At 39.0% G+C, this 22,121-nt stretch overlaps 3 protein-coding genes across 4 annotated transcripts in view; 1 reads left to right on the top strand and 2 right to left on the bottom strand.

Moving 5' to 3' along the window:
• The first annotated feature begins 1,072 nt into the window (after positions 1 to 1,072).
• LOC114518939 lies at positions 1,073 to 2,032 on the top strand. 2 transcript variants are annotated; one of them, XM_028538982.1, is made up of 3 exons: positions 1,073 to 1,235; positions 1,314 to 1,399; positions 1,603 to 2,032. In XM_028538982.1, the coding sequence occupies exons 1-3, from the start codon at positions 1,092 to 1,094 to the stop codon at positions 2,015 to 2,017; spliced, it is 645 nt and encodes a 214-aa protein (XP_028394783.1). In that variant the 5' UTR covers positions 1,073 to 1,091; the 3' UTR covers positions 2,018 to 2,032. The 2 variants fall into 2 exon arrangements, with proteins under 2 accessions (XP_028394783.1, XP_028394782.1); XM_028538981.1 differs by having other exon boundaries at positions 1,073 to 1,399.
• A 52-nt stretch (positions 2,033 to 2,084) lies between these two features.
• Positions 2,085 to 4,985, bottom strand: LOC114518936. Its single transcript, XM_028538972.1, has one exon. It carries the CDS (start codon positions 4,509 to 4,511, stop codon positions 2,112 to 2,114), a length of 2,400 nt encoding a protein of 799 aa, XP_028394773.1. The 5' UTR covers positions 4,512 to 4,985; the 3' UTR covers positions 2,085 to 2,111.
• A 1,279-nt stretch (positions 4,986 to 6,264) lies between these two features.
• The window catches only part of LOC114519004 (extracellular matrix-binding protein EbhA-like), a 39,353-nt gene continuing 23,496 nt past the window's right edge, over positions 6,265 to 22,121 (bottom strand). The window contains exons 13-36 of the mRNA XM_028539061.1: positions 20,599 to 20,844; positions 18,056 to 19,882; positions 17,634 to 17,879; positions 17,241 to 17,510; positions 16,649 to 17,164; positions 16,261 to 16,559; positions 15,755 to 15,948; positions 15,283 to 15,675; positions 15,011 to 15,174; positions 14,548 to 14,817; positions 14,081 to 14,420; positions 13,585 to 13,894; positions 13,193 to 13,388; positions 12,674 to 13,104; positions 12,314 to 12,556; positions 11,927 to 12,050; positions 11,152 to 11,370; positions 10,437 to 10,922; positions 10,045 to 10,229; positions 9,641 to 9,935; positions 9,315 to 9,533; positions 8,718 to 8,915; positions 8,001 to 8,376; positions 6,265 to 7,874 (exon numbers count right to left, since the gene is read on the bottom strand). Of these exons, the coding sequence (XP_028394862.1) occupies positions 6,826 to 7,874; positions 8,001 to 8,376; positions 8,718 to 8,915; positions 9,315 to 9,533; positions 9,641 to 9,935; positions 10,045 to 10,229; positions 10,437 to 10,922; positions 11,152 to 11,370; positions 11,927 to 12,050; positions 12,314 to 12,556; positions 12,674 to 13,104; positions 13,193 to 13,388; positions 13,585 to 13,894; positions 14,081 to 14,420; positions 14,548 to 14,817; positions 15,011 to 15,174; positions 15,283 to 15,675; positions 15,755 to 15,948; positions 16,261 to 16,559; positions 16,649 to 17,164; positions 17,241 to 17,510; positions 17,634 to 17,879; positions 18,056 to 19,882; positions 20,599 to 20,844 (9,096 nt within the window). The 3' untranslated portion in view covers positions 6,265 to 6,825. The remainder of the gene's footprint in view (positions 7,875 to 8,000; positions 8,377 to 8,717; positions 8,916 to 9,314; positions 9,534 to 9,640; positions 9,936 to 10,044; positions 10,230 to 10,436; positions 10,923 to 11,151; positions 11,371 to 11,926; positions 12,051 to 12,313; positions 12,557 to 12,673; positions 13,105 to 13,192; positions 13,389 to 13,584; positions 13,895 to 14,080; positions 14,421 to 14,547; positions 14,818 to 15,010; positions 15,175 to 15,282; positions 15,676 to 15,754; positions 15,949 to 16,260; positions 16,560 to 16,648; positions 17,165 to 17,240; positions 17,511 to 17,633; positions 17,880 to 18,055; positions 19,883 to 20,598; positions 20,845 to 22,121) is intronic.

Genomic DNA, 22,121 nt, shown 5'->3' with positions numbered 1-22,121 from the left:
TAACCAAAATCAACAAGAACGAACAGTAGAAAAAAGTATACGCAAATTCGTCTAGGTCAAGATTGCATGTCGGCACTTGGCATGTGAAACCATGCAAGATTCCTTCAAGGGAATTGCGCGTCCCAGAACTACACTTGTTATGTTTCGCGTAGACCACTGCGCAAACCATTCCTGACCAAACTATCAAATTTTAATTTTCAAATTCTATTCTCGCTCTAATTCTCCATCGGTCTGCATGGACTCAAACATTTATATGCAGATGATGCTTGCGCGGTTATATTAGATAGTTGGTAAGACTTTCTCACCAGGCTCATAAGAATGATGAATCGAAATCGAAGATATGGCTGACGAGACAATATTTTCACAAAGTGGTCAACACTGATACCCTTAGCGGTTTTTTGTCTGTGTTTCGCGTGTATTCATTAATAAATGAACTGCTAACCATATATAACAATATTCGTGGTGAAATTGTAGGTTAACTCCCACCCTTTCTGCAAGACGGCGTTTGGCACGCAATATTCAGTTACTAATGAGTCATATTTAATAAGCCGATTAGGTTGGAATAACCGGGAAATACGCACTGAAAAAATGTTATAACTTTGATAAAAGTATTCACACAGCAACTGATAAAATGCTGTGTTGCCGTTAACTGAACCTTACAATCAGACGAAGTTAAAAAATCTTTTAGACTTTAGAGGACCTTTTGCTAGGCATAAGGGAGCGGTCATAAAGTAACTGCTAGGGTGGGCCGGAGGGAAAAATCTGTTTTCCTAAAAAAATTCGGTGGCCCATCCTGAAAATCTAGAAAAGATCTAAAAGCCCATCATAAGTCATTGGAAAAGTTTCATGACCCATCCTGCTATATATGTTAATGTACAGCGTGTCTATCACTTTGATCAAACCAACCATGCAGCGTCGCTTATAGTATGTATTGAGTGCACATGGCCAGAAATGGGGGACAGTCAGCGAAACATATCGCGGGCGCACAAATTCGCAAAATGTTGCAGCGTCAGCATAATACATCCATTAGCCTTCCTACAATATTCATAAGCAAATTTGCAAATTTTGAAAACTAAATTTAATAAGAAACGATGTCTTTCTACAAAGCTTTGCATAATTTAAGTACAGCAGATTTTTATGACGAAGGGGCACCTCGCAAACGGAGAGTTTCAGGAGCGACGAAGGAGTTTTACGAGATTGAGAGAGTCATTTCGCGTAGAGTTCGTCGTGGAAAGGTAGGTTTTCGATTAATATGTTGTGTGTGTGCGTTATATTTTGTATTACATTGGTTTGTGTGGGTTTTCTGCTTCCAGATTGAATACTATGTCAAGTGGAAAGGTTTTTCCAGTTTGGAGAACACTTGGGAACCCAGACAAAATTTGAATTCAGCTGCAATTAGGTATGTACATTTTTTATTTGCATATTTACATATATAATGAATACATATTTCCCTCGTAAGTCAATCAGTTTAATTACTCACTAGAATTTAAAGTTGTGTTCTTGATTGGGTACATGTACAGAGAATCTATCATCTATGGTCTGTGTTTAAGGAAAAAATACCATACTTTTCACTTTTGTTAAAATACTTGCTTGCTTTTCTAGTGCATTTGAAAATCCAACACCTTCAACTGAAGCAATAGAACTAGGGAAAGATGCTTTGGCTTGTGGATTGTTGGAACAACTGAAGTCCAGGAGCACACTTCCCACTGTTATCACTTTTCGCCATGATGTTTTAAATTATTTTTTCAATGGCAAGGGTAAGACAAGTAATGAAAGAGGATCAATACTTTTAAATAAAGAGGACTTCCGACGATGCTGCTTTCCTGATAATTGGGACAGAGTTGTGGACTCTATAGGGGATGGCGTCAAAATAGATTTTCCTGTTAAGTTGCGTGCATTCCTGTCATGGAGCCCCAGGACGCATCACTTAGTTAAGGGAACTGTTGTTCCATCTCCACGATATAGACCAGAGAAGCTTAGCATTTCAATGTGCAAAGTTTCATGCAGCCTGACATGAACTGTAAATGCACAACTTGCATGTTAGACTTAATTTTAATTTTTAATTTTAATTTAGTGTGCAATTCTATTAGGACATAAACATGAAGTAGCAGTCAGGTGTCCTTTCTTCTTTTGTTCTTAATTTCGGTTTCCCAGTAATCTGTATTGCTTTTGCGGTATGGCCTCTTTGCCCGTTCACTGTCACGTAGTTCCCACTGCCTGAATTCTAATTGAAGAACATCTGATGCAGGATTCTTCTTGTTGGATTTGCACAGAACCACACTCCTAGCCACATCATTATTTTTTTCTACCCCCTGTCCAGTGAAGATTTTAACTGATTGATACAACTGCATAAACCTGGGTACATGGTATACAAGTGAATGCATATAAGGGGTCACTGCTGCTCTCTTATATCCACTGTGTATTGACGTTGTCCTCAATGATGTAAAAAGATTTATCCATTCTCTTGCCATTTGAAAATAATTACCAGGGCTATCAGTACTTGTTTTGTCTGTTGTTATTATCTTGTAAAGTTCATGAAATTTTTTCCATATTTCAGTTACTACATCACATGTCTCAGGCATTAGGCAATCTACTAGCTTGTCAGGAAGTTCAGCTAACAGTTTTTTCTTGTCTGAACCAAGAAGACTAGTGAAATCATATTGCCCTGATCCTTTTCCATCTTCAGTTTTTTTCTCCCATATGTCAAAACTGACCCCACAGGACCTAATGGTTGATTGCAATTTTTTGAGGTGTGCCATATCTCTTTCACACTTTTTTTTGTTAAAATTTGTTTTTTTGTCCCAGGCAATAGTTTCCTGTATAATATTGTTTAACAGGACATCCATTACCCTCAGTAATAGATGGAGTTCGTCCAAAACAACATGATCCAAATCAATCTTAATTAGGGGCTCATTGTCACAAGAGAACTTGTCTTTTGCCCCCTTTTTATTTGCCATTGTGATTACTTCTTCCAATGTACGTTTGAGTGGAGCAGAGTTATAATAGTCTAAATCCTTATCCATCTGCCATCTGTTTTCTTTGTGTACCTTGCACCAAAGGCATGCAAAGTTGGAGGTTGCTGATTTCATGCCCAACACTATTAGGAGAAATTTATAATCTCCACCCAGAAAAAATTCGAGGCCAAATTTAGAACTGTTTATTTCAATTTCACTCACCTCAATTAAGTTATTGATTGTTTGAAAAATGGTTCCAAAGGAGTCTTTTAAAGTTTCATAGTTTTCAGATCCTTTTATTACAGCAAATGTATGGTTCCCACTTGCAGACATTACATCCTTTCTGCTTTGAAGTAATGAAAAGGAAAGCAATATAAAACTTGAGTTCCTTGTCATTTTGGCTCCATCTCCTGAAATCTTAACTTGAATTTTTTCTTTACTCCAGTCTACTTCATTATGTACTTTGACAAACTCTCCAATCCTGGTTTTTAGCATGTCTGTAAATGACATTTGAGCACCATCTGCTTTACCAGTGGTTGGGATCACATTACTAATGTCATTCAGTTGGCTTCTCCTTTGCTTTACCAAGTATGACTTTGGAAGACCATCAGTAATCATACTTAACTCATGGTAAAAAGAATCTCCAACACAAAATTTGTCAAGTAGGAATAAAACTTGCTCAATTTTTTCATTGTCCTCATTGGATAAACTATCAAATTTCTTGCAGTCATCAACATGAAGGGGATGTGTTTTCCCTGTCTTCTGTTCAATGACTGTTAGCTCCTTTAACTCCAGGCCAAAAGACTTCATAAACCACAATGCAATTTTAGCCCGCGACATGAAAGTATTTAGTGTCCTTGATTTTTTTGCAACTTGGGAGACATCTTTGCCTTGGTTTTGAAAACTCTGCTTTTTCTCAAGGCAGTCAATATAATTTTCAAGTTCTTTGTTTGTCTTATACAGTTTAATTATCTCCTCATCTTTCTCTTTCAGAGTAATTAACATTTCACTATAGAGTTTTTCTTTTTCTTCCTTGAGGTTATTGTATTCTTCTTTCCACTTCTTTAATTCATCAATAATGATTTCGTTTTCTCTTTGCAAATCTTTAACAGAAGTTGTCATTCCCTCCAATATATGGAATCGCCTTACTTTTGAGTCGAGCTCCATTTTTTTTCTCCCTCCTTTGGCTTTGCTGTAGGTAGATTTCACTGCTGCAGTAATAATTCTCAATGATTCATTGACTTCATTTCGTGTAGTTGGATCATTAGTGATAGCAAATGCATTTCCAGGGATGGAAAGTTCAAATAAATCAACATAATCCAAACTGTAATCATGGCTTGGACAGCCTTCTTCATTGCCATTTGTACCTGCTTCATTTGCTTGGGCCTTTACTTTCTTTGCCACCATATATTCCTGCCATAATTTTATGAGTTGATAAGGAATATCTACAGCACAGATGACCTGCCTTGAATTTGCTCTTGCTGCATATGCTAATGATGGAGCTTGGATGCCTAATTTCCATTTTAATACGGAATTTATTACAGGTATATCAGACATCTTAAGCGAACTTCAGAGCCAATTTTACACTAGTTAAACAATGTGGGAATTATTTCTTTATTTATAACACTTCAACAAATTGAACGCAACAGTTTCTAAGTTCACAAGTACAAAAGTACATCCAAATATTATGAACTTGGCGGGTTTTTAATTTGAATTTAGCGGGGTATTTTTATGGGTTTTCCCCTCTTTTGGAGCCCTCACTCGCTTATAAACAATAACCAGCGGCTGTATATACAAATGCTTTCAAAATGGCCAACAAAAATAAAAGAAAATCCTATCGAAGCGTCGCAGTTTCGGGGTTTCGCACTGTCTTCTCCAAGATATTTGTTTACAGCATAGGCTAACAGTTCTCATGAAAAACAGGCGATTTTAAATGCATTTGGCGGAGCGAATGCAAGCCAACATGAATCGAAATCGGCACGAAATGGAAGATTGACTATCGTACAAGAATTGTAGATGTAAACAATTCGTCGTCGAACTCTTCAAAGAACGCTTGACTGGACTAAACATAGTACACATTCGGCAATCTACTGTACTTAATAAGAGTTTATATTGCGGGATTATATTGTAAAATTCAGTTACTCGGGCGGAATAATGGCAAATCGTGACACATCAAGAGTTTGGGGGAACGTTCATTGAGATATTTTGTTGCTTTGTGGATGTAAACACTTTGCAAATTATATTTTGTTTCGGTATGCGCATTGCATTTGTATGATTATAGTATTAATTCTTAGCATTTCCGCCATCTTGGATTCGCGAAATTTGTTAGTTGTGCGCATAGTTATCAGCCATTTTGTCCCCCATTTCTGGCCATGAAACAGGCTGTATTTTGTTTCATGGCCCATCCATTTTCACAAAAAGTAATTGATGGCCCACCCAAACTAATGAAAATAATTTCATGGCCCATCTTTATTTCCTCCGGCCCACCCTAGCAGTTACTTTATGACCGCTCCCTAATGTACACATTGGTTACCACGGACTTAGAGATATTCACAGTTGATGCCTTCTTGTTGCCATATCGACTATTTTTTGTTGAATCGTCATTTTTCTTTATCATACAAAAGCTCTAACAAACGTAATGCTATATACTGGGTGTTTCAAACTTATTTATAGTTATGACTCTTTGAAAAAGTGCCCAAAAATAAACTGCATGCAAACGTTTAGCAAAAACGTTTAGCAAACGTAAACTTTGATGTTCTCTGGGACAGCTAGCAATAATTTGTTTAACATGCATTCGTAGGAAAGTTGTGGTTAAAAGCCCAAGAAATCCACGCTCAAAAAAAATACGCATTCGAAACCTAAGAGATGAACGTCCGTCAGAAACTCTTCTCGAAATTTTTGAAACTTCTTAAAATTCTATGTCGAATATTTCTATCGCACTTTATCATCTGAAGAGCACAAGAGTAATCAAGAATTTGAAATAAAGTTATCTATCGTACTTCGACTAAGTTGTTTTTAAGAACACCCAGAAACGGCTTCGCGCAAAAAATACAAAAGCATTTGTGAAACACAATTCAATCACACTAAGCGGGCAACATATCTACTGTGCTGCACAAGCTATCGAAGTTTGAAGAAATTTCGTGCACCCGTTGACCAACGCAAGATTTTTAGAACTTGGATTTTCTTACCGTTTTTGTAGGTGTTATTTTGCGACTGTTTGGAATTCTAAGGTAGGAGACTTGTTTACGTGCACACAGTTGAAATACACTCAAATTTTATCAATATTTTGAGGAAAACGGACGTATTTTTTAAGAGTTTTATTGCTTTTATATTAATTTACAACAATGACCTTTGACATTTAGTATGTATACGGCACTAAAGCAAATATAATACTGTGCCTCTTTAGAAAAAGAATGTAGTTACAGTGCTGTTGTGCATTTCGTGCTGTGCGTATCGTGTTGTGCGTTTCATGCTGTGCATTTCGTGCTGAGCGATTTGTGCGATGGTGAATTGTGAAATATAATATTTCGTGCGGTTTTGACAAAATAGTGCAATACAGTGCAAAATATATGTAAAAAAAAATTATTATTTCATGAATAATTATTCACAAAGTTAAAACTAATTTGATACATAATTTAATTACTTGTTTGGATGATACTGTTTGATTACACTATTATATTAGTAGACAAAATATTTGGGTACATTTAAATGTCAATTAAAAAAAAACTGGAAGGTTTGCTTTTATTTTATTAATTTAAATCTTATATATTTAGGTAATTATAGATTAAAGTTTATGCTTTGTGATCAGCTTTAGGATAATTCCTTATTTATTTCTTAATAAAAATGTTTAAAGTAAATATCGACCTTTCATTTATTCTTTCTCCGAGTCGCTGCTGGTTGAACTAGAAGTATCTTTACCTTCAGAAGTTGGCGAGATTACAGCTGTTTGCCCAACTTGATTTAGATCAATGGTACCTTGTGTAGCCGCTGGTTGACCAATCGCACATCCAGTGGGCGAAACTGATACTTGAACTTGGCCATCGACTTGACCCTGCACTGCACCACATTGCGATTGCTGACCACCATCCTGAGCCTGCAGTCCTCCACATTGTGCCTGTTGACCAGTTGTCTGGACTTGTTGTCCTCCGCACTGAATCTGCTGTCCATCGGTTTGCTGGCCGCCCGAGCATGTGTGATGATGATCGACGTTGATCGCTGGTGGATATCCGTGGATACCACATCCACCTCCCCCATAGTTTGCATCTACTCCTAGACCAGTGTCATCAATGTACCCATCATATCCTCCTGGGGCATATTGTCCGTCTCCTATATACCCAGCGTTACCAAGGCCAAATGGGATAGGCGCTCGACCGATGCCGTATGAACGTCGAATATTTGTGACGTCAGTGTATCCACCAAGGCCTGGACCGAGCCTTCCGTGGAGACTGGCACCGAGAGGGCGTGATCGGTAGGACACGTCAGTGCCACGCCCGAGTAGGTACTCAGCCGACAAACTTCGTTGATGAAGTGAAGTGTTTCGAACTGAGATTTCTCTGGTATCTACGCTGCCGACCGGTCGTTCTGACTGATGTCTTGTCGGTGAGGTGTCGTATATCGTAGTTAGGGTTGGTCGACCACCAGGGTATCCTGGGGAAGGATCGCGCCCTGAAAACCCCCGGGCTCCTGGTCTAGGTGACAAAGCCCCAGAGGGAACACCGCCAGCTCCGCCAGGACGACTTCCTGGAGAGGGATCTCTACCTGACGGGAATCCAGATCCCGGCGCATTTCCTCCAGGACGAGCTGTAATGCCAGTTGGTCGGTTGTAGGGCGTGCTTCCACTTGGCGAGGATAACCGTCCAGGTACACCTGATGAAGGAGATCCAGCTTGTCCAGGAATAACTCCTGTTCCTGGAGAAGAACCTACCAAAGTAGCGATATATTCAGTTTATACAGTAAGTAAAGAATAAAACGGTCTGTACAATACTCAGGTGTGAACAATATGGTCGTGTAAATTTACACTAACTAATCGTTTTTGCCAGTATTTACCTCCATATGGGCCGCCGAGGGGATACTTTCCACCGGTCGGAGATGAAGTAACTCCACCACGAGTCCCCAGGGGTCCTGGATGTCCCGAACCTGGTGAACCGACACCATACGGTCCTGCACTTCCTGGATACGAACCTGCCACGGGGGATGTTGACACTCCTCCGAGACCGCCCGGGTATCGACCACCGGGTGAATAGCCTCCACGCAAGGGGGACGTTCCACCGGCAGGATAACGCTGACCAGTAATGTTGGCGGCTCCTGGATAACGGCGGCCAGGTGACGATCCTGTGGTCTGAGATCCGCCACTTGGTACCAGACCATCAAGAGCGCTAGGTCGTGTTGGACTTCGACTGCCATAACCTCTGCGTGGTCTGTCCTGTGAAAAATGAAACAGAAAACACAAATATAAGCAACAAATAGTTTACCAAGAATGGAAATGTGATGGAAAACATTTTATTAAAAATATTCTTCCCCATTGTTCAGTAAGAACAGTCACTTCAGTTATGCCTTCCGCCAAAATAAATCTTTCTAATTAAACTGCTTTGAAACTAATACGAAATATGTTAAGACCCCTTATATAGTTTTTCAGTGTTACTAAAAGAAAAAACAAATATAAACCATTTTGTTGAAAAGGAGACTGGACCTAGTGGCTCATGCAATGACCACTAAAATTATTTATGTTTTCTTTGAATAACATCATTGAGTTAAAACACTGACCTTCTTATTTACAGCCAAGGCCAAGTGTTTGTTACGTATTTCTAAAGCTTCCAATTTTGCATTCAAACTACGGTTATCATTAACAAGTCGAGTGTTTTCTTCTTTAAGAGACACGTTTTCAGCTTCTATTCTCTTCACGTTTGTCTCTTGAAAAGATTTTTCGATTTGACTTAATGGGTCATCTTTGTCCTTAGGTACCTACAGGAAATGTCAAAGATGACATTGTTTTAAGAGAAACGGTTTCGACGCCAGAAAACGAAAGAAGACGGAAGCATATATAAACCAATTTTACAACTTTTGCCAGTGCGAATTGAAGCGCAAGTGAAAACGTGTTTATAATAAATAAAACTTTATATATCTTAACTCAGTGATGTTATTCTACATGTGCGATTTACTAATATAATATATATCCTTTGAATTAGTTTATTAATTAATTAATTAGTCAATTATCTCATGAATTAACAATAATAATTTATTATAGCTTTCATCACTACGTGACTTCTCTTGCTATGGTAAAAATATGGTGGTAAAATTTCGTTTAAAGACGGTGTTTTTATGGTAAGGGTGATTTTTTTTTTCTTCCAGTGAGGAACTCACCTTATCGCCGTCAATAGGTCCCAATCTACCCCCAGCGCCACTAGCACCCAAGATGGCTCCTGCCACTCCTCCTAAACCAACACCACCAGCGATCCCTCCCAAACCGCCAACGCCACCAGAGATCCCTCCCAAACCGCCAACACCACCAGTGATCCTTATTTCGTGTCTCTCTCGTGTCAGTCTATCACGTTCCCGGTCGAACTCCTCTTGTAACTTTACCTACGAAATCAGGAGAAAATCACAGAGTTTAGGAATCCATTATTTCTTGATGGTAATAACACTTGTTTGTTATTTGTTACAAAAGTTTTTTTTTCAGAAACAAATACCTTTTCCTGCCTGAAGGTAGAACGAATCTCATTCCTCTCCCGACGAAGGTCATCAACTTCTCTTCTCAATTCTTTAATCGTGTCTTCAAGAGGCCTTCGCTCTCGTTCAATTCTCTCACCATATTCTCGTTGAAGTTTTTCCAAAACATCTCGCTTGTAGTCACTGATGCCGCGGTCGAAAGCATCTTTATCGCCAACGAAGGCTGAATTACTGGTGATCTTCATCTGAAGAAGACGTCTTTGATCTTGTAGACAGTTCACTTCCCGACGTAATGCTGTCATTGTTACCTCAAATCTAAAGAAAATACAATCATAACCATTCAGATGCAAATTGCTGGAATAAAAGCTCAAAGAAAAGAGATGCACGCATTGCAATCCAAACACCTAAATAATCAACTACTTACTTCTTTTTCTCATCCATCAATTTCTGTTCATAGCTAGTTTCAATGCTCGCTTGAATTCGTCCTTTCTCCAACATCCAAGAATTCTCCAAATCTGATTTTTCGTTCTCAAAGTTCTTCACCATGAACCGTATTTCCTCAGTGTGATTTCTCTCCAGTTTCTGTACCGTGGTTTCATGGTCACGCACCTTTTGTAAAAATAAACATGTTAAAGAAAGTCGGTCAGTGATGGCTTTTTGAGCTCAATTTCCGGCCACTATCATGGTGACAGTTTTAATACCTCTACTAGTCGAAACGTTTAGACAGACTGGCTAAGAAAATTTTTAATTTGGCTAAATATATCTTTTAAGGTTAAACAAGCCTTGCAGTGTTTTCTAATCAAAGTTTGCACTAACCTTTTCGTTCAACTCATCGATGGTCTTCTCAAACGTGTGCCGTTCTTCGATGGCCATCACTGAAATACTTGTGTTACTGCTCGTGTTACTTGTGTGGACTTCACGCGTGATATTCGTGGTGTTACTTTCACGCGTGGCTGCGAATCCTCCGTGTCCGAGTTGTGTTCGAAGTTTGTCAATCTCAGCTTTGTAGTTTTTGCGAATTTCGTTTCGTTCGTGTTTGAGTTTTGCGATTTCCCGCGTCATTGCTTGGACGGAGATCTCTAGAACTTTCTTTTCGTGTACAAGGCGTGCTTCGATAACTCGTTTTTCTTGTTCGCAGCGTTTTAGTAATTCCTGTTTTTCCAGTTCGAAGTTCTGTGCTTGCTCCTTCAAGCGACGCTGCAACTCGCGGTTTTCAGCCTCGTATTTTGAAGAGACAAGTGTCGTGTTGGATTCCTCGAAAGTTGTGCTTGTCTGGTTTATCTGACTGCCAAATGTGCTTAACTGGTGTAAGAGACAGAAAACGATTGAACGGATTTATTTTTACCGCATTCTTGTTTTAAAGGTAAATCAATAATATTAATAAAACATCCCTGCAAGAAATATCTAGAAGCATTTGTGACTTGTATTGTATGCGTTTCAATGATACAATGAAGCGAGGCTCATTAAAAATCCACTAACAGCTGTGCGGTATATATTTGTCCTTGAATCAACCCAGATATGAAATTCTTACCTCTCCTCGTTCACGCTCAAGACGGCCAAGCAACCTCGCTTTCTCTCGTTCCAGGTCGTTAATAGTTTTAGTGTACTTGATCTCACATTCTCGCTTCATATCTTCCCGCCTCGCTTCCATGTCCCTGTCCAAGTTCTTCTTTAGCTGACGCTTTTCTTCGTTGAATTCATTCTCCAAACGATCTTTCTCCCGCGTGTGTTTCATTTCCATGTCCCGTACCTGAGAATGGCCAAACATTTGACAGTTGAGTAAAAACGTTTTCATTTCCATCATCATTCGACACAACAAGGCACAGACAAAAACGCAACAGATAACAATACACATTAACATTCACAATGAAACAACAATACCAGCATCAGCAACACCACAAATTAGAAAAACTGGTATTAAGTGCAATAAAAGAAAGTTCAGTGCATCAGTGCAAAAAAGGTAATAGCATGATTTCTTGTGCAATTTGACACGGCATCTTATTATAAAACGATCAAAACTTGAGCGTCCAGTAACATAGTTCCCACATAACCCGATACTTATCAGTGGAATCATTAAATGCTTTGCTAGAAAAGCACTTTAATCAAGCATTAATCAAGAAAAAGCACGCCACTTACTGCCAATTTACCCGTGCTATGATATGATATTCCTACGTTGTAACAGTACATGCGATTACAAGAGTGAAAAAAACCTCGTTAATAGGTTGGATAAATAGTGCCATTGTGTCATCAACATTGCATCTGAGCACATGCTATTACGTGCATACTAATGCAATAAAATTTCTCACCATTTCATATGTTACCTTCTCCTCCAATTCAGCTTTCTGTTTCCTCAACGTTCTTAGAGCATCTTCCAGCTCATCTACTGTTTTCTTTCCTTTATTTCTTTCCATGTCGAAGTCCATCACCATTCTACAGTGACAATCAAAATTGAGGTTACCTAACTCACTTAGTCTGAAGATCACATGCTCGAGAACTATAACCCAAGGATCAGTCTTGAAAACTCAAGAAAAAGCCGGAACATGAAATTTCAACCAACGTCTACTTAGGTATATAGGTTCTCAAAAAACAGTTAGTTGGAAGTTTATATCCAAACGCTCGTTTATTTTCGATCTACAAAGGCTTCACTCAGAGATAAGAGCGTGCCGTCATCTTCCCCCTTGCTGTATACTAACCTATTCTTTTCCCGCTCGAAGTTCCTCACTGATTCGTATTTCTCTGTTTTCAGTTGTTCGATATAGGAGTCCTTCTCTCGTATGATACTCTGGATATCATCACGACCGTGAGAAACTGGGGACGGGTAGGAGACGGGCTGGACTGGTGCGGGAACAGAAGACTGCCATGATGATTCCTTGCGTCTCATTTGTTCTTCAATATCAAAAATCTTTCGTCTCATTTCTTCTTTCTCACGACTATATCTGTTAAAGAAATTGCTAAAATTTCAGAACTGTCAAACTGAAGCCTTCGCCTTTGTGAAATCAAACAGTGTCAATAAGCAGACAAAGATGACGATTTAACGATGATGAATATTATACCTCTCAGCCATTTGATCTTTTTCTCTCTTCAACCGGTCACACTGGTCTTTCTTCTCATTTTCTAACCGGTCTAACTCGCTCTTGAAGCGTCGCTCGGAATCTTCGATTCGTCTCTTCCATTCCTCGTTGTTACGGCTGGTTTCTCTATCAACATCACCTCTCACAGAGCCAGATGCGATTTGCTGCATCAGGAATTCCTTCTGTTGATTAAAGTTGGATTGTATCAAAGATCGACTGTCGTGCATTCCGTCCATTTCTCGTTGTAAATCACGGACATTTTTCTCCAACTGTCGGTTGGCGTCTACTTGTTCCTTAAGTCTGTTATCAAATTCTTGTTTCATTCTTAACATTTCATGATCACTGCGACCGCCAGTGTTGACGACCGTTGTCTCATCTCTGATATTTGTTGTGCCAACGTTTCCACCACTCTTCTAAAAATTACCAGTATAAAAAATAAGTTTTTTCCGATAAAAAATATCGTAGTTTTCAAAATTGAAAGAAATATTTTGCCATATATACCTTGAGCTGCATGGTTAAATGATCAATTTCCATTTGCAGTTTGCGATTATCTCGCTCTAGATCCTGACATGTACGATTCAGGTTGTCGTTTTCCGACATGAGGTCGCGTTGTTTTCGGTTCATTTCGTCGTTTATCGACTTTAACGACCGCACTTCATCAGTGAGATCTCGAGTTTTACGCTCCATTTCACGAAGTCTAAATGAAATGGTAGAAATTTTATGATATGGTTGAAAATGTTCTGGTAAGCTTTGTATGGGATGATACATGGCAAACTATATTTTAGGATATAAAACTTCGATATAACATATTGCATAGTCAACAATTAGGTTATGGTAAATTATATGATATAAGGGTGTGGTAAATAACTATGACGCAGTCAAACTGGATATACCTTTCAATTTCAGTTTGGAGAGTATCACACTTGGATTTGTATCTATCCATTTCATACTCTAAATCTTTCTTCATTCGTTCGAATTTATCTCTCTCCTCCTCGACAACCGCCAGCTTTCGTCTCAGTCTCGTGATATCATCGGAACTATCCGACGTACGACTGCCAGTATCTCGTACATCATCGCCGCCGCCGCCGCCGTCCTTCTTGGAGAGCAAGAGGTTCATTTGATATAGTAGTTTCTTGTTTTCTTCTTCGAGATAATCACGACGTCTGTTGTCATCACCCAGAGAGATGTTCATGTCTCCACGTCCTGTGGGGCAAGGAAGCATAATAAATGTCAGTTGTATGGAATGGAACGTTCTGTACAGATTGCGATGCACAATCAGATAATTTCGTCAAACGCAGACAAGAGTGAATGTTGGTTCTAGTTGTTTAATTCTAAGACGACCTTAAAAAAGAGTAAATCCCTTATAAGATAAAATTCTTTCTAACGTACCTGCACTACCGCTGTCCACATGAGCTGTAATACCTTGAGCAGCGAGCTTTCTCCTCAATATTTCAATTTCATCCTCGAGTTGTTTACGACGTCTCTTTTCATCATCCAACTGACCCTTGATACGCGTGTTTTCCTCGTGATACTGACGAAGAAGATCGATCTTTTCAAACTCATAATGACCTTTGATCTCGTCTCGTTCTCTGATAAATTGTGTTTCGATTGCATTTTCGCGGGCTCGTAAATTATCAAGCTCATCGAGAAGATTTTGAATATCACGATTCAGGTTCGACTTCTCGTTCATTTCCTGGTTAAGACGACTCTGAAGTTCCGTGATGTCCACCTTTAAACAAAATAAACTTGTTAATAATCCATCAAAATGCGTAAAATCACCATAAATAAATAATTAGTGCTGTGTATGTAACCAGTTGACTGAATTTACCAACCAACCAACCAACCAACCAACCAACCTTGTATCTATCCTCCAGGTCCTCCATATCTCTGACAAACTCTTGTTCATTGACAGTCACAGCGTCATACTTGGTCAAAATCTCCCGCCTTTCACCGTCTAAATCATCCAAGTGTTTCTGAAGTTGTTTGATATGTTCTTCAAGTTTCATATTTCTGTCCACTTCATTTACAAGCTTCTCGCCAAGATTGCTCACTTCATTCGTGAATTTATTACGAAGATCTGCAATCTTACGATCGTAATCATCGATCATACGCACTTGATCTTTTACCTATAAATGTCACGAATACGTACAATTATATTTAAAGACAATTTATCCCATTTCATCAAAATAAAGATTTACCGATCAACATGTCAATAACAGCACTTTTCATAAATATAACCTTCAGGAATACCTTATCAATATGTATCGAAGCCAAAACATGTCTACAGAAAACTAGAAACGTTAAATTTGATTATCCTACCTTATCCTCAAGTTTCTGTACGTGTTCCCTCAATCTCCATTTTTCGTCCTCCAATTGAAGCTTAGCATCTTCAGCAGTTTTGTTTTGATACGCGATGGTCTTCTCAAGTTCTGTAATAATAGTCTGTAAACTATTCACCTCGCCTTCTAGAGCACGAACTTTCCCTGTTTAAAAACGTAAAATGATATCTTAATACCTTCACAATTATTCCAACTCCACTGATATCAATGAAACGTATAATTACAATAAGCAACAATATTACAACATCTCACCTGTGTTATTCTTTCCATCGTCTTTGTCACCTCCTCGTCCATCTTTGTTGTCCAACGAATCAAGCAACTGTTTGAACTCTTCATTCTCACGATGAAGTTCATCAATCTCATTCTTATATTTATCCAGCGATTTATTCGAGTCACTTCTTTGTCTCTTTGTGACGTTATACTCGACCGAGATATTCTTTTGGAAATTTCCATTCGTCAAAAGATCTTGAATTTGCCGCCGGAGCTGATCATTCTCGTTTTTGAACGCTCTCGTATCTTGCTCGTATTTCGTGATGACTCGAGCGATATCGTTCAGTTTATCTTCAAGATCCTCCTTAGCATTTCTCAAATCTCGGAGCTTCTTCTCTGCATTCTCGCGTTCAGCTTTTTCTTTCTTGTAACGACCTACGTTATGAGAGAAAGCAAACCAAATAAGACTCAACTTAACTAATAAACTTATTAGAGACAAATCTATTCTTGATACCTTCAAAGTAGTCCTTTTCATCAACAATTCGTCTGTACTCAACGTACGAATATGACGCGTTGCTTTCTTGTTTTGTGATATTGATGGAAGTGTAGTCAACATCTGTGACATTCAAACGGAAGTCTTTGTTTTCTTTTTCGAGTTTCTGGACCTCATCTTCATACTTTGCAAGAAGATCGACCAAAGCATTGTATCTAAATATTTGAGAAAGAAATTAATCAGGTGAGGGAAATGTCTTCGTTAACTTTGCTGCTTTACTGTCTATTATTTCCAAACTTCTCTCGGATGAGGGAAGAGTCTTCGTTATCGGTACGAATAACTAAAGACGAGCTTTGAGTAGCAAGATATTGAGTGCTTGATAAAGTCAAAAGCCAAACTGCCAAATACAAATGAAGAAAATTGATTCAAGAAAATCGTACTCGACTACAGGAGTAAAAACATTAACATCGAAGATGGTAAATAAACTGTAGCTCAATAGAATTATTTGAAGATATTTCACTTCTTACCTTTGCTCAATGGAGTCTCTCTGGTGTTTCATTTCATTATATCTTTCAATGCTGATTCCCAATTCATTCATTGTATCAATGTAACAAGGCGCAGTCGGATAGGAAACGATGGCGGGTTGGGGAACCGTAACAGGCTGTTGCGTGGGTTGTCTTTGTGAGGATTGAGTACGAAGTTCTGATATTTGTTGTTGTAACATTCGAATCTTTTGTTCGTAATTTTCCGTGATTTCGCGACATTTCCGAATGTAAGTATCTCTCTCTGCGTCTACACGACGGTATTTCTCTTGTATGTCGGTGACCTGAAAAAAAATTTTGAATGTAAAAAATAATCTGTTTTTTACTTATCACATGCATATTAGTAAACTTTCATTTTACCAAAAAAACTCACCTCATTTTTCACACGATGAAACTTATCCTCAAATTCCACCTTCTCGCGTTTCTCATATTTATATTTTTCCTCAAAACTATCGCACTCTGCTGTCAGACGTCGAATCTTTTCCTCAAAACTATTAACTACGGATTCCATATTCATCGCATTCGTAGAATCAGTATGTTCACGTCGGAGTCTTGCAAGTTCTTCTCCCAATCTCTCAACTTCATTCTTCTCTCGTGTATATTTACTTGTTATATCGTCCACATCTTCGCGTAAGCCTTTTGAAAGTTTCTGGAATTTCGTTTTCTCGGTTGAAAGTAGGGAAATGTCCGAGTTCAGTTTGTTCACTTTATCTTTTTCAATTCGCAATTGGTTTTCTAAATCTTCAGTTGAGTCGTGAAGGTCTTTCAATTTTCGTTGAAGTTCTAGAATAAGTTTGTTCTGCTTTTCGTCATCTTTGGATTCTTCTCCCAACATGGCGCGGAGGTTATTACATTCATCTTTTTCTTTTTTGAGGCTCGTATTCAAACGCTAAAAAGTGGAAAACATGTAAACCTTATTATTTGTTTTCTACAGGGAAAGTTGCTTTTTGACATGTTTTTCATACCTCAATTTCAACAATATAATCTCTGTTCTGGTTCTCGAGACTTGTCACAGTATTTTCAATAATTGTGATCTTCTCTGAATGTTCAGTGATTTTCTCCTTTTCTCGATTGTACTTCGTTACCCATTCCCTCTCGGTATTCTCAATCTGAGAAAGCTTATCTTGTAGTTGTTTGATTAAACTTCGCTCAGAGTATGTCTGTTGCTGAGCCCGCTGTAGTTCCATTTTCAATCTTCGATTCATTTCATCAAATTGGTCCCGTTCGTTCTTGGTCTATTTGAAATCAGAATTATACGAGTTCAAACGTCAAAGCCCGCCCATCGAGAGTAGTTTTATAATTTTAGCCTAAAAAGTTCAAAAAATATATAAAGATAATCAACTAACGGGAGTTTTTACCTTTCTCAATTTATCTTCCAATTCATCAATTTCGTCTTCCTGTCTTTTGCCAGACTTTTCATTATTGTCCGCCTCAGCCTGAAGCATATTATACTTCAACTGAAGTTCACTAAGCCTGGATCGTTCTTCTTTCAGTTTTCTTTCATAATTATCTTCTTCTTTTAAGGCGTCAGAACGAATTTCATCTTTTTCTTGTTGACAACGTACTTCAATATCTTTCATTTGTTTAATGTAGCGAGTTTCCACCTGACATGTAACATATATCTTAGAGTTTAGTAAAACACTTCACTTCATGAAGGAAAGTAAGTCACAGTGCTTGTTTCACTGTAAATCCTTATAAAAAATTATGCATTCACAAATGGTATTAAATTGCAATATTTACGCAGGAGAATAATCATTCGAAAACTTCAAAACCTCTGTACCTCAGTGCGTTCAATTTCAAAGTTATCCTTTATTGTATCTATTTTCGTTTCCAGTTCTTGAATTTCATTAGATTTTGATACACACATTGCACATTCGCCAGGAATAACACCGATTGTTTCCATGGTGTAACCTGGACCAGAGGGGGAAAGTGGATAGCCACCCGAGGGTGGCGCGGGGCTTACAGCAATAGGCCCTGGGGAAACGGGATAAACGCAAGCTGAGGGATCCATTGTTGAATCAGGTACGGTACTCACGACGCTCATGGTAACTGATGTGTCTAGCTGCTGGTCCACTGTGCCTACCACTTGCATGGTTGTGTCTAGCTGCTGGTCCACCGTGCCTACCACTTGCATGGTTGTGTCTAGCTGCTGGTCCACCGTGCCTACCACTTGCATGGTTGTGTCTAGCTGCTGGTCCACTGTGCCTACCACTTGCATGGAACATCCAGGGTCGGTAACACTCTGTTGAGATTCAACCATAATTGTTGGCATTGTTGATATCGTTGTTGAGTCGATGTTTGTTGATGTCATGCCAACCTCATTTATCATGCCTACTTCGCCCATCGTACACTGACTTACCATACCACCTTGCACCTGCATCCCCATACCTGTCATACCACCTTGCACCTGCATCTCCATACCTGTCATACCACCTTGCACCTGCATCTCCATACCTGTCATGCTCACCATCCCAACCTCACCGACCATGGCAACCTCACTTCCCCCCACTACACCTGAGCTAACAATGCTCGAATCACTTACTATTGTCTGACTAACCATACTATCTTGATCTACCATACCTTGTTGAACCACCATTCCAACTTGATTTTGAGATGTCATATCAACTTGACTTTGACTAACCATACTCTGACTAACCACTGCCTGGTCTACCATACCTTGGTTTACCATACCTTGTGACTGGCTAACCATACTGGCTTCACCAACCATTGTCTGACTAATCATACTATTTTGATCTACTATGCCTTGCTGAACTACCATTCCAACCTGATTCTGACTCACCATTCCTAATTGACTTTGAGCTACCATATCAACTGGGCTCTGGCTAACCATACTGGCTTCCCCAACCATTGTCTGACTAACCATGCTATTCTGATCTACCATAGCTTGTTGAACCATACCAACTTGATTTTGGCCAGTATACTGGTTTGCCATACCCACATCAATTTGACTAACCATACCAATACTACTCTGAGAAACACTATCACCCTGACCTACCATACTCATACCACTCTGACTGACCATATTCACACTATTTTGGTTAACTACATTACCCTGACTTGCTATAGCCATACCACCCTGGCTCACGCCAGTGCCATCCTGACTCGCTATAATCATGCCACCCTGGCTCACACCAGCACCACCCTGACTCACCATACTAACCTGGGAAACATCTTGTACCATACCACCTTGACCAGGTACCATACCAGTAGGACTAACCGATATCTGACCACCCATTTGCGGTGTAGGGCTAACCGCTAGCATTCCACCTGCCATTGGACTAGTAGGACTACTACCCACCATCTGCGGGCTCATCATTTGTGCCCCACCAGCAAATTGCCCTGTCGGACTCTGACCCACCATTTGACCCCCTGCTATCATCTGACCACTAGGCATCATCTGACCACCTGCCATCATCTGGCCACCCGCCATCATCTGACCTCCTGCCATCATCTGGCCACCCATTTGCGTACCACCACCTACCATCATTTGGCCACTCATCTGAGCACCTGGTGACAACTGGCCAGCAAAACCTGGGCTACTACCACCACTCATTTGACCAGGGGACAAATGCTGCATGGACATTTGCTGTAAGGAAAAACAGCAAGAATTCAATATACGTGCACTACTCATATCAATAAAAAGCTAGGGTAACAGATCTTCAATGTAAAAATAAAATAGAATACTATGAACTTCTCAACGTAAAACGCTATATCTATTAGAACTATTAGGTAACTAAGGATTAAACGTTACGACGGTATTACAAATCTTAATATTCACTCTTTAAAATTGTTTAGATAACTTTGCAATACGTTTTTCCGCACGTATTGTATAAAATTACAAAAGTCAAATTCTCATTACGACCAAAAAAATTTACGTACAGCGCTTCTACTTTTAAGGAAATTTTATTGGTAGCTAAAACGATTGCACAAATGACACTACTAAAAGTCTATATTTTTTAAAACTCCGACGCATTTATACTCTCCACAAATGTGTGAATAAAGTATGCAGATAGATACTCTGCCTTAGCGCTTTGTACAGAATTAAATGAATGGAAATGAGGGGAATTTTAGTAGCCAAGTTTGAAAACCAGTTGCATTTATTTATAGACAGATATTTAACTCGCAATTGGATACTTTAAAGAACTCAAACCACGATTATTTCTGCTTGTTATTGCTAAAGAAATCTCGATGAAAGTGACTTCAAAGTACATTACTCGTATATTTTAGACAGTAGAATCCTATACACATTTCCTGTAAGACTATAACGAATTCTTTTAACTATATGAAAACCCATCAACTTACCCCTTGCTGCATTTGTGTAGGACTTGCAGCCATCATCTGGCTTTGCATTCCCTGGTTTAATTGTAATTGTTGTAATTGCGACGGATCCGTCATTTCGTCGAAATCGAAGCCAGCAACAAGTTCTTCTGGAGGAACTGCCAAGGGACGTTTGGCCCCAACCAAACGCTGGATCTTTGAGTACACGGCGTCGCTTGGACGGATAAAACTTTGGGCACAGGAATAAATATGACGGAATTCCAGTTGATTTCAAACAGCGGACCAGCCTGCTAGACACAATACATCGAGGACGCGAAGCGTTGTTGGACATAAACACCAGAAAGGCGCTATTCTGATCTGAAGAAGGGTAGCTACAGACGCGAAGATTTGCCGTACGCTCTCCTCCTCTCATTGGATAAAGCTGAGCATATTTTGAAAACATTTTCCACGTAAGGAAAAAGGTCAGAGCGGCAAAATTTGTTTTTAGCGCCTGGCAACAATAAATTGTTTTCAGCGGAAAACATCAATAATCACTCCACAACAGGTCCTAACAAAAACAATCTTTGCCACAGCATTCTTGTGATTTACCACAACTGCAATCTGGTGTCGTTGGAAGATGAGGAATGATGACTTTTACTTGTGGACGATTTACCCTGAAGACAGAAAACTATAAGTAGAGAAATCACAATACATATTCTCTATACTCATTTTATAGAGATATAAGATTCCCAGACACAATACTCCTTCATGCATCATTGTTTAATTATATTTTTCTAACCTATTATAATAATTATTCGTGACAATAAAACACCATACTATCATTTTAGGGCACGCTTTAAACAGAATCATTATTGTATTTTATGTAATACAGGGGTTTGAGAGCGATACGACACCTGTTGCCATCAATGCATGTTGTGTACGCTACATGAATATTTCAATTTAGTATAAAGAAACACTTTTTAGTACCTCAGTCTATGTCCTTTAATCGGGTTTAATATACAAAATGACAACATAATTTTGCAGTAAAAGTAATACAGATTACAGAGCTTTACTTTAGGTTTAAGTACAAGTGGACGTCGATAATTAAGCTACGGCAGGCAAACCGCTAACGCAACAGGTGCCGGGATAATTAGTTTTTCCACTCTTAGCCAAACACACAATACTGATTTTCTTTTATCGTGCGAGTACCACGCTAAAACCCCCACACTTTTTACACCTGTCACTTGCGAACTTACTAAAACACAACTTTGTACATGTCAATACATGCAATAGACGTTCTCATCTGTTTCGATCAAATCTCTATTTATTAAACAGAGCCAGAGGTACTTTATTAATAACAGATAGCTAACAACTCTTATATTTGCAAAATATGGATTAAATATTGATCATAGGAGATATCTCTCTCTCTCTCTCGAGACCAGTTTTTTTTCATTTTCTCACATAGGCATCTCACAAAACATCAAAATATGTGAATTTCGGTTCTTGAACAAAAATAGTCATGTGATGCGGTCGTGTCTGTCTTTAAATTTTAATGCGCGTCGTTTGGT

This window comes from Dendronephthya gigantea, unplaced genomic scaffold (assembly GCF_004324835.1).
Source record: "Dendronephthya gigantea isolate DGI-Jeju-01 unplaced genomic scaffold, DenGig_1.0 000012F, whole genome shotgun sequence".
Taxonomy (NCBI): Eukaryota; Metazoa; Cnidaria; class Anthozoa; order Malacalcyonacea; family Nephtheidae; genus Dendronephthya; species Dendronephthya gigantea.
This window is presented reverse-complemented; position numbering and strand designations above follow the sequence as displayed.

Bases quoted from the DNA above. Each gene is read 5' to 3' on its own strand.
- LOC114518939 (XM_028538981.1), top strand. From the start codon at position 1,092: ATGTCTTTCTACAAAGCTTTGCATAATTTAAGTACAGCAGATTTTTAT. The intron at 1,400-1,602 runs GTATGTACATTT...TTGCTTTTCTAG, and splicing joins TTGAATTCAGCTGCAATTAG to TGCATTTGAAAATCCAACAC.
- LOC114518936 (XM_028538972.1), bottom strand. From the start codon at position 4,511: ATGTCTGATATACCTGTAATAAATTCCGTATTAAAATGGAAATTAGGC.